At 39.0% G+C, this 12,329-nt stretch overlaps 1 protein-coding gene across 1 annotated transcript in view; it reads left to right on the top strand.

Annotated features, from left to right (window-relative positions):
* N4BP1 (NEDD4 binding protein 1) overlaps positions 1-12,329 on the top strand; it is a 104,532-nt gene that overhangs the window by 83,778 nt on the left and 8,425 nt on the right. The window contains exons 2-4 of the mRNA XM_036998364.2: positions 4-1,703; positions 8,282-8,412; positions 9,939-10,035. Coding sequence (XP_036854259.1) covers positions 4-1,703; positions 8,282-8,412; positions 9,939-10,035 — 1,928 coding nt within the window. The remainder of the gene's footprint in view (positions 1-3; positions 1,704-8,281; positions 8,413-9,938; positions 10,036-12,329) is intronic.

The following is a 12,329-nucleotide window of genomic DNA, read 5'->3' as shown; positions in this document are numbered from 1 at the left end:
CAGGAATATATTAAAGGAATTTGTGAGCCTGAACTAGAAGAAAGAGAATGTTACCCCAAGGCCATGCACTGCATTTTTGTTGGGGCACAGAGCCTGTTTCTGAAGAGCCTGATTCAGGACACCTGTGCTGATCTCTGCATTCTGGACATTGGTCTTCTTGGCATCAGAGGAAGTGCTGAAGCTGTGGTCATGGCTAGGAGTCACATTCAGCAGTTTGTAAAGCTCTTTGAGAATAATGAGAGCTTACCCAATAGTCAGAAAGAATCAGAGGTGAAAAGGGAATTCAAACAGTTTGTTGAAGCTCATGCAGACAATTATACAATGGACTTGTTGATTTTGCCCACTTCCTTAAAAAAGGAACTTCTGACACTCACACAAGGTGAGGGGAGTCTGTTTGTAACAGATGATGATGTTATTGAAATTAGAGATTCTAAGCAAACAGAGTTTACACAGAATGCTGCCATGGGGCTGAATATTTCCAGAGATGAAATTGTTTTGCAGGAAGATGCAAGAAATAAAGCCGGGACTCCTGTTTCTGAGCTTACGAAACAAATGGACACAATCTTTTCTAGTTCACAAGATGTACTTTTTGTTCCAGTAAATGGTCTAACCCCAGATGAAGAGGCGCTTTCTTCCAAAGACAGAATTTGTTACAAAAGGAGGTTTTCTGATTCTGAAGAAAGGCATACCAAGAAACAATTTTCTTTGGAAAATGTTCAAGAGGGGGAGCTTGTACATGATAGTAAGACATTAGCTGAAAGTGTAATCATTGACCTGTCTGAATCTTCTACTGATCATGAAAATTTAAGTCCAGATGTAAAAGACACTACTGAGGAAATGGAATACAACATTCTCGTAAATTTTTTTAAAACCATGGGCTATTCTCAAGAAATTGTTGAAAAGGTCATTAGGGAGTATGGACCATCTACTGAACCATTATTGCTTTTAGAGGAAATTGAAAAGGAAAACAAAAGATTCCAAGAAGACAGAGAATTTTCACCTAATACTGCATATCCAGAGACCAACAAAGCCAAAAATAAAAGTGTCTGTAGCAGCATAAATGAGCTTACAATGGATTCCACTCCAAAGAAAACACAAATTCACACACAGCAAAATATGGTAGAGAAGTTTTCTCAGTTACCATTCAAAGTAGAATCAAAACCATGTACCTCAAATTGCAAAGTTAATACTTTCAGAACAGTGCCAGTAGAACAGAAACAAGAAATATGGAGTTCCAGTCAGAACTACATCTGTAACATAGACCTTGAAACTGATGGCCTTTCACCCTCTGTTGCCCCTTCAAGTCCCAAAGAAGTTGTCAGTTTTGTTTCAAGAGGAGCTTCAAGTCACCAGCCCAGAATTCCATTTTTTCCTGAAAACGGTTTGCAGCCCCATTCAGAACCCTTGCTTCCAAATAACACGAAGTCTGCCTGTGAAAACCATTCAGGATGTTGTGGCTCTCCTCAGTCTAAGCCAAATTGTCCACCTCTTTCTCAACCAATGCCCCTGCCCCTACCCCAGCTATTACCTTCAGTTACTGATGCCAGGTTGGCAGGGTCTTCTGATCATATTGATTCGTCAGTTACGGGGGTTCAAAGGTTTCGAGATACTCTGAAAGTACCCTACAAGCTGGAATTAAAAAATGAACCAGGGAGAACGGATTTGAAGCACATTGTTATAGATGGGAGCAATGTTGCAATTACGTAAGTCCATTCTCTGCAAGTTATATTTTACTTATAAATAGGGCTTTAAACAATGTCTCAGAATTACATGCATTTATGGGAGCTATCCTATATGTCTTTCTAGTTGATAGCCTTACCTGGAAAAAAAAATGAAAACAGCTGGTTGGAAAAGTTTTGTTTTCCCATGTTCTACAGTTGTAAATTTTGCTTCACCTTGCTGAACTTACTTCTGAAAGCAAAAGATGTTAGAAAATTTGTGTTTTCACATTGTACCGCCCAATGATAAACAGGATAGAAGACCTTTAAATGCCCTGAATAATAAGTTCTGAATATGAGGATGGAGCTTAAGGCAAGAAGGGATTTTTCTGGCTTTTTACTCTGTAGTATATTAGATCTCTGGCCAACAGTGTGCATTGTAACAGGTATGATGTATTTCCATTGTACTTTTGTTGATAGAGTGGTGATAATTTTCTTTCTAAGGAAATTTTATCAGTTTGAGTTGCTTTATAGGCCTCTGCTCTTACTAAATGTTTGTATATTTATTTTTAGTGAAAAGAGTTAAATGATCATTTCTATTTAACCTGTCTTGGAACCCTCCTAGGACTCTTATTTTATACCTCTGGTCTGTAATTGGGTTTCTTCTCTAAATAGTGGTTTCAAATAGTGACCAAAAGAATATGGGGATGGAGCCAGAGTCTCCGCCCCTGTGGACCAGCTGTTTGACTTTGAGCAGGTTTCTGCCTCCTGAGCAGGTTCTGCTATTTGGTTCAGTCTGTTGCCTTTTGCCCTGTCCAAGGGACATCTTTATCATGCCATTTCAACAATTGCTGGGTAGTCTCCCTCCAGTTTTCACAATCAGTCACCCATTGATTTTGAAGAAGTCTTCAACGTCCAACTTTTTCAGTAGTTGTCATTGAAAAAAGGGGCACCTGGACTTGGAACAGAATTTCTGAATGTTTATGTGTCCTCTTTCCTAGGAGTTGTGATTTTTTTTAGGAATATTAATGAGGTTGAAAAATAAATGTTATTATTGAAAAATGTAAGTATTTATATTTGTTATTTCTTGTTTTGTTGGGTTTTTTACTAGAATTTTCAAACAACTACATAAGAAGATAATAAAATGAATCCCATATCGTGTGCACTGGGGATTCCCATGTGCTCATCATCCAACGTCAGCAGTTATCATCCCAGCCAGTCTTGTTTCATTATTTCAAACTCTGCTTTATTGTTTCATCTGTACCTTCAGCTACTGCTTTTCACTCATATTTTGAAGGACATCTTTGATACATCATTTCATCCATAAATATTTCAGTATCTTTTTTAAAATGTAAGGATTCTTTTTATTTTTTTCATGAATTACTGATGCTGTACTTTGCTGCCAAAAGAAACAAAGGAAAAACAATGCCAGCATTTCACATGTTAAAGTTTGAAGATAGGCAGAAAAAATATGTAATACACTTGTCTTCATTTCTCAATACTGTTTATTGTCATTTCACTTTGGTTTTTGGCAGTTCTTTTGGGGGAAACCCAGCAAATGGCTCACAGCTGCATAGCATTACCTAAGTAAAAATACAAAGTGCAGTTTCCGTCACTCATAGTCCGTGCCCAGCACCAGTTCCTCATTGTTAGAATTTCTTGAGCCAGATGATACAAAATTTAGGTCATGACTGTGAGTAATAATCCTTTTTCATTTTGCTATATGTGGAAGGATTTCCCAAATTGGTGTTCAAAGAATAAGAAATGCAAATTAACATAGCATGAGCAGTGTTAAAAACCGTTTTGGAATAGCAACTACTGTATTTCTCAGGGGGTCACTATTGGAATTTAGAGTGGTAATACCCAGGATAGAGTGTTGTGTATATCTAGTCCCTCCCACTTTGCCCTTAGTTATCGCCATGCAGTCATTGTGATACCCCAAACAATCCCACATATTTTCCTAATACCCTTGGGTACATTACCATCTCTTGAAAACCACTGAATTAGTGCCCTAAGGGAAATCACAAGCTGACTTTCATTTTTGGGGGGGAATGGAATATATGGGGAGGATTTCAGTTTTTTTTGAATCCACAGATGTCTCAATTTAAAAGCAACACTTACACAATGGATGTATTATCCAAAGAAGACAGAGTTACACTTAATTTGATCTGAAAATAACAGTAACTAAAGTTAACCTTATTCTGGGGCTTAATGGGTACAGGGTTTGATTTGGAGTGATTAAAATGTTTTGGAGCAAGATACAAGTGGCAGTTGAACAACACTGTTAATGTACCAAATGGCAATGAATTTTTTATTATCTTATGTTAGTAAATTTCACCTCAGTTTTTTTTTAAGTTGTGAAAAAAACCCTTATTCAAAACCAGTTTCTTCAATATTACATGTGAATTATAGATTATAAATTCCATGATTGAAGTGATTTGTATGTGCTCTGTTCACTGAACTATCCCCAGGGTTCATGGCGCTTGGCATGCGATAGGCACTCAGTAACAATTTGTTGAATGAATGAAATGAAAAACTTAAAGACTAAGACTTTTTTAATGACTTTTTATCATGCTTTTAATAAGTTTCTATTCCAGTTGCCTTCCAGTGATCAATTTAATAAGTGAGGCCATATATTTAATTCAGCAGGTATTTGGAATCTTAAAGCTGACACACCTGTTACACCTCAGGTACTTCAGCTTTATCTTTTAAAACATCTTTGCTCCAGTTGTATGAGGTAAAAAATACCTGTAATTTACATACCATGAAATGGCTTAAAAGATCTTATGTCCAAGATTACACACATAGGAAATTTGAGCTTATAATCTCTCTCCAGAGCCGTCATACACCTTGCCTCCTCCCATAGAAGTTGAGGTTGGCATTTCATGCCTTGGCAGCACTGGGTACTTAAATCTTGAGTTGTATAAGCACCACTTAGTAAACCTCACTCACTTTGACTCAGCTAATTGGGGAAGTAGTTAAAAAGGAAACTTGAGTCCTTAAACAATAGGATCTGTTGGTTTGGACTCCACTCTAGAGCAGCTCAGGCCCACCGATCCCTGGGTTTCTGCAAAGTTATGCACCTATCCAGCATGATGTCTGTAGTTCCTACACACCAGTTCATACACCGTGAGAAATTTCAAAATACCCTACTTAATGCTGCTGATCATGCATATCTCTACTTGGTTTTTCCCCTTTGTCACCATGAATGAGTCAAATGATGAGTAAATGGAAATTGTTTGTGGTGTATGGCTAGACATCATAGTGGTAGCCAGATAACACTTGGGCTCTGTCAGTCTGAAACTTCAGCATAAGATCACCTGACTTCCCTAGGTAGATAATTTTCCATGTAGATGAGGTTTGCCCCTTCACTTGCCAGTACTATGTATTTTAACCATTTTTCACGCTAGTCTTTCTGTATCAAGGTTTCATGGCTGTTTTTGTTAAGTGGATGCTTATAGATGGAAATTGCTCTTTTCCTGGGTAACTTGGAAAGGGTTTTTCACTATTTCTCCACATTGTTCTATCTGGTTCAATGACTGCCCTGAGTTTTTATCAGGTATCTGTTGCCCATCTTTTTCTCTTCTTTGGGCATTCTTCCATCTAGTTGCCTGACTTCTATAATATAGAAAACCAACCAGATAATACTACTTGTTTCCAGTTATATGGAAACAGATGTTTATACCTCCCTGGAAAGACTGCATACCTAGCCTCTCAGACCTAATTTCATTCTGCATTTGGAGCTGGAAGCTCCAAAGCTTTGGCCTTCTCAGAAGTTGACAGGTGTTACTGTATGTATGTATGCTTTATCTCCAAGTCAAAGTAGGTAGTTGGTCTGGGTTTACCTGTCAACAAACTACTCTGGTTTGAATGCAGAGGCTTGGAGAGAGTGATGATTTAGCACATTTCTGCCTGGTCAGGATGTGGGAGTTGAAGTAGGAAAGGTCAAGGACACTACTTTGGCTCCATTTGATTTTCTTTAGTTTTACTTTCTGGGTAAATCTGTATTTTTCCACCAGAATTTGGAAATGCCATTTTTATTCCTAAAACAGCTCTAAAAATTTTTCTGGGTCTTAGAAGTAATATCAATTTATCATTGAGAGTAACACTTTGGAAATTAGTTCAGAGCTATTGTTTCTAGAAACTCCATTTCTTTCCCTATCAGCTTGTGAGGGGTCCAGGGCAGCAGAATTTTTTCTACTTGCATTTCCCTGTTTCTCTCCAGGACTCAGTCAAGTGGAACTGGGCCCTCCACTGCATCCAGTTTCTACTGGTGCCATCATAAGCATTTAAGGAAAAAGAAAAAAGTTAGTACGCATTTGTATCTGATGAAAAAATCAAAACTTTACATGCTTTTCTAGTGCATTTTTCTTGGGGTTCTTCTTTTGGAAAAACCATATGTATCCCACGGTTTTCCTAAGAACCAGCAGGCTGTTGGATTTTAGATATACATGTCTGTGGTGATTGACATTAACTCTAGGCCTGTCCTTGCTGTTAAGCAATTAGAAAGGTTTATCTTCTTAAACATTTTTTTTAAAGGAACCTCGTCTACAAAAACTACCTTAGCCTTTCTTCCAGTGACAAGTGTCACATGCTACAGTCTTGCTTTTTCTTTTCTTAATGCTTTTAGATGAACAACTACTGGATCATTTCAACAAGAATGGGTTTTTTTTCCTTGCATGTTTTCCGGGGTATAGCTGATGCTGGTGCAGTCTCTTATGGCTCATTGAGAAGAAGGAGGGCTTTAGCCTCTAAAAGGGGGAGTCTCTGAGCTGCTCCTCTGGCTGGTAGGTGTTTGTGATGTGTCCAACCCATTCCTTCCCCGTGAGGATGTAGATTTAGTCGGGGATAGTACCACTGGGCAGTGGCCCAGGAGTAAGGAAGCCTGAATCTTAATTCCAGCTCATCCACCCTCTGGCACTGCAACCTGGGCAAGTTGCTCTGCTTCTCTGAGGTGTTTCGTGCTTTTTACCTCACAGGAATCTTACTCCATTCCATTTCTTAAGTTCTGTGCACAGTACAGGATAGCAAGTCAGAAGAAAGAAGATGCCGGATTGAGGGCCTACGAAGCTCTGAGACAGCTTTGTAGAAGAGGGTCTGAAGTCTGAGTCCGGAGGGCATTTGAGGTAGCAGTGGGAAAAGGCGTAAGAGATGGTACACAAAATAACAAAAAAAGCTCAGAGCCAAGAAAGAGTGAAATGGTAAGACCCCAGCTGGCCAAAAAAACAAGAGTGATGGTGCATGGTGGTGGTTGATCTCTGCTGGATCCCAGGTGTGGAGGGGACCTTGAAGCCATGCACAGGACTTGTCTAGAAGGATGATGCCATTGAAGACCCTGGGCAGGATCAAAGGCTTCATGGCTGCATTTTGGAGTCAGTGTAACTGGGTACATTGGAATTAGGATAGCCTGGGATTACCTGGGGACATTGTACCTGAAGTGGCAGGATTTTCAAGTGAAGGAAATACCTACCATGTGTTTTTAACATGGAGACACCAGCCGTGGAGATTAGACAGGGCTGAAGATGCTGAATTTACTGTCATTGGAATAGAGGTGATCATTGAAGCTATGAAGGTAGATTATGCTAATCTCATTTACTGTGCATCATATTTGGGATTTTGACTTTTTCTGTCTTACAATATTCACGTGTAGACAAACAGGTTTATCACAAACTTCTAAAAAACACATTTTTTAACCTCCACTTTTATTTAACTACTGGAGAATAAATATTTTTCCTTGTTTCTTTTTAAATTTGTTACCAGATTTTTGGGTGGGAGCATTTCTAACCCTCTATACCAGGGCTTGCTAACTGTGGGCCAAATCTGGCTACCACCTGCTTTTGTAAAAATGGATCACCGGCACACTTAGCTCATTTGCAGTGACAGAGTTGAACAGTGCAGCAGAGACCATATGGCCTGGAAAGCCTATCTGGTTCTTTATGGAAAAAGCATACTGACTCATGTTCTATACTGTCCCTTATTTGTTTACTGTTCTCCCCTTGCTTTCTGCTTCCTCCAACAAAATCATCTGCCGTGTCCCCAGTGAGTCTCCTTTGGTTTGTGCTCTCAACTTATTTCCTGGGAGTGGAAAACTGAATAGGCTTTGCAGCTCCCTAGAGAGGGGATGGAGCCCTCCTGGAGCCAGCGGCATCATCCAAAGGCTTTGGAAATCGTGGTGTGAGAACCATGTCACAGAATAGTCATAATCACATCTACTTGTGCTTTACCAACAGTTATCTTCATAAAATTCAGAAAAGATTCCTAGACGTTAGTGACTAGCCAGTACTCTTTAGAATGGACTCTATCTAAAAAAGCAAAAAAATAAAAAATGCAGTGAACAGATATTACCATAAAGGTCAAACTGCCTTCTGTCACAGCAGCACGCTTAGTTAAGTCACCAAAACAAAATACAAGAAAAATCATAAAGCTATTAAAAATCACATATCCTACAATGGATTATGTCTTGGCTTTGCAGAGCAGCAAATTGTCCAACTTAATGCCAAAAAATGTAAAAGTATGAACGGGAATTTTGTTCTGATTGTTTTTGTATATGGATGGCACCTTTTCATCTTTTTATGATGAAATTGAACATGCTTTAAACTGAAAGAAATTTTACTTTCTTACAGCCATGGTCTGAAAAAGTTCTTTTCTTGTCGTGGAATTGCAATTGCAGTTGAATATTTTTGGAAGCTTGGGAACAGAAACATCACTGTGTTTGTCCCACAGTGGAGAACAAGGCGGGACCCCAATGTCACAGGTGAGACAGACTATTTTTTCCAGATTTCTTCTAATTAGATGTTTAATGAGTTAGCTTAAAATTGTAGCACACACTACTTAAAATAGAGCCATGTACCATAGGCAGCAGCTTTAAAAACAAAACCGTAAATCCATTTCACACAGTAAAACAGTTGAAGAGAGTGTTACAGCATAAGAAAAACTTGGGGCAAGTATGGAAAATTAACATAGCTGTTTATAAAGAAAGTTATATTAGACTTCATTATATATCACAAAAATTTTGACTTTCTAAAAGAGATTAAATAAGTCCATTAGACTGGGTTTCTGCCTCTTTAAGTAGTATTTTTTTAATGGTTACTTGATAAAGTTGGAGCCTTCAAATATTATGTCTTTTTAACAGTCTGCTTAGTAACTTAATATAAATTATTTCTGTTAATCGTATGGTACTGCCTGGCTGACCTGCAGGCCACACACAGAAGGTTTGAACTTAGGAATCATGAAATATTCCCCAGAAATTTAAGATATTTGATTCTTAGGTCATAATAGGAAGAACCGTGAAAAGGCTGTGCCAGGCAGCTTAACACATCAGTGTACCTAGAAATAAAAAGTAGATTGGGAGAAGGAAGGGAGAGTATAGGACTCACCCAGACATTAAATTTAGTCATTGTTGAGGTGGAAATGGTAAAACCACACATTTCTCAAGTGTCCCACCTTCCTTAATTTTGGGGAACTTATTTTTCATAACAGAAGGTATTTGAGGAATGAGACAGGTTCACTCATTTTGTAGGTATTTTTACAGTAGGATCCCTTGGAAGTCTTGGAAGCCTCATATACTGTGCATTCCTAGGACAATAAAACACTGTGTTTAAGCATGTCAGCTTAAGTCAGTAGTAAGTACCATTTAAGGAGTGCAGGTGTGGGACTCTCAGACCCTGAGTGTTTAGCTGCTTTTTCGTCCATTACTGGTTTTCTAAAATGTGGCTTTGGCTCTCCTTTCTCCTCTGTCATGACTCAGCCTCATGAAAATCAGTTAGTATTTGTACTGATAACTGGGGTTGGATACAATTCCAGCTATGGGGAGATTTTGACACTCTTGGAATAGGGACCAAGTAGGCTTTTCTTGGGATGGGGTGGCACACCGTTGGTCCCTCTCACTGCCTCTACTCCCGTCTCCTCCCTGTTCCACCCTTTTGGGGAATTTTGTCATCGCTGCTTGTCCTCTACTCCTTGCGACCTAACTGAAAGAGTTGTTGATGATAGGATTCATTCAATATAGGTTATGGTTTAGTCTTAAGAAACAAATGAGTTGAACTTTTCTATGTTTAAAAAGTAGCTATAGTCAGTTTTTACATTGCACTTGCCTTAGTGTGTATCTTGTTTTATTTTTTATTTTTCTTCCCAGTCAATTAGTAAAATTGAGTCTCTTTAGTCAGTAGAAAACAGGATTCCCACAACTCTCCAATGAAATATTTGGGGTACTTTTCATTTAGTTAAACTTCTGAGAAGAGAGCCTTTTCTGAATGTGTATTCAACTTATTCCATGAACAGAACAGCACTTCTTAACCCAGCTCCAGGAACTTGGAATATTATCTTTAACTCCTGCACGGATGGTCTTTGGAGAAAGAATTGCTTCTCATGATGACAGGTATGAAAGGCTGTTTTCCTTTCTAAGGTGGGTGTCGGGTAGTGAGGACCAACCACCTGCTCCATTGGACAGTTCTCTGTGCATCTGGATGCTCACTTACAGAACTCACTGCATTTAGGGGTTTGAGAATTTTATTATTGTATGGCCATTAAGGTTTTATTCTCAGTGTTCTTTGCTGTACAGGCTTAGAACGTAAGAAAGAAAATTTTTGAGTTAGAAATTTTTTTAATAAAACATGACTGAGGGTATATTGTAAGTAAAAGCAGACACTGAATTGCAGTCTTGGGGCATGATAGAAGTAATGTTTGTCTTGTCTTAGTGTGGCCTCAAGACTGGATTTCAAATGTTATCCATTTCCTCCTGGTTATTTTCAACCAGTGACTTAGTCTGTCATTATAATGCCTGCGCCCTCAGTATTTCTTCCATATAATAGAATATGGTCTCAGCTAGCCCTAGTGTGAGAGGAATAAGCTGCATTTCTTAGGTCCATACGTCACTCAGGAAGCGGGAGCTACTGCGTCTGTGAAAAAAAGCTGTAATCTGCACCTTTTTATTTTTGTTCCAAAAGCTTACTTGAGCACCAACCAAGTCCAGTGTACAGACTTGGGCTCACATGATTCAGACGCACTTCCTCCCCTAAGGAGTATGGCATGCAAATAAGTAATAAAAGAGAGTTTGGTTGTGGTTGAAGAAGACATGGTCCCAAACATAACCCATGACATTAAAACCAGTTTTTCAGACCTTCCCCTTGTGGTATGAAGCCAGTCATAACAACCCTCCTAACATCTGGGAACCCAAGTGGTGGCTGCTGTTTTCTCTCCTGCACTCACCCTTTTGTTTTATTCTGGCCTGCAGCACTGAGAGCCCCCTGGTGGTTTTGCTTCCATGTCCCACCACAGTACTCCCCCATACTGAAGACTGTTCAGCTTGTAACCCAAGCTAGTAAATGATAGTCAGATAGGTGAGAGATGAAAAGAGGAGCTAGACAAAGGGAATGGAACTTGGGATGACAGCAGACCTTCATTCAGCAAAAGGTCTAAAGTTCCTTCTCATTGATAGCCCCTTGTCCTTTCCCTAGGCTGGTCTGAGAGACCAGCTCTGGTGGGAGAATGAGAGGTGACACAAAGAACAGGGAGAGGAAGCTACCGGAGAAGCCCATGGGGGGGTAGAAGCATGGTAAGAAAGTATTGGGAGAGGAAGGGGGCCTCCTGCTGCAGTCAGCGATGCTGGGTAGGGACCGTGGTGGGCTCAGGTAGAAAGGCAAGTTGGGCACCAGAGCTCCTGAAGAATCCTCAGATCCTCTAACACTGCAGCTTCCCACCAGTAGAATTTGAATTCAGGTACAAGTACACAGACTAAGATTTTGCTTAGTCGATATGACTCTGGGTTTCTAGTGGATATGAGTATCTCCTGATTCATAGTATATGCATTCAGAAGGCTTACTACCTATTTTTGTTAATATCTCTGGGCAAAAATCACTATTTATAGTTCATGCCAGCTAGAAATTATCTGTAAAATACTCATTTATAAATCTGAAGAGCTAAACCATTTTTACTTTCCAAGATTTCCTAACACCTATGAAACTAAGGCTTGTTTTTCTAATGCCCTTTAAGTACTTAGTACTACTACTAACAGCAGTTGTTGGCACCTTCATTTCCAGTGATTCTTCTAATTTATTGTTTCATTATCAAGTGTGGTCAGCTTAAGGGATAAAACTCACGTTTTCCTCACAAATTGGTCATTAAGAGAGTTTGAACATGAATTATCTCTAGCAGTGAAATAGAATTTTTAATATTTCTTACCCTTTTTTATTACCATGTTTCTTTTCAAAACTTGAGTTTGAGGGATTCTATAATTTGGGCTAGATAGAATGGCAGTTCTAGACACCTCTTAAGTCAAAGCAGAAAACGTGAACCTATGAATTTTTAAAATTTTAAATGCAAGGCTGACTATACCCAGCAGCTAATCTTAGAACCAAAGTATGGTAGCTTAGCAGCCAGACACTGAAGAGTGATTCTACAGGCTCATCTGCTCCAGTTCATTTTCTGCCCTAGTCCTCCTGCATTATCTCATTACTGCTATTTATTGATAATATGGCTTTTCTAGAAAAATGTGTAAAGTATGACTGAGATCATTTAAAAAAAGAATTAGACTGTATGGAAACAGATAGATAGTCACGCTAATAATTTCATAGGTATTCAGCATTTTAGATTTTTAGTTGAAAAGGCTTGACTTTTCTACTTCCTAGCCATGGTTAAATTCTTTGGTGATTTTCCTGTGAAGAGGAAATCCTT

The sequence above is a fragment of the Manis javanica genome, chromosome 17 (genome assembly GCF_040802235.1).
Source record: "Manis javanica isolate MJ-LG chromosome 17, MJ_LKY, whole genome shotgun sequence".
Lineage (NCBI taxonomy): Eukaryota > Metazoa > Chordata > Mammalia > Pholidota > Manidae > Manis > Manis javanica.
The sequence above is the reverse complement of the archived record's forward strand: the minus strand, read 5'-3'. Positions and strand labels throughout refer to the sequence as shown.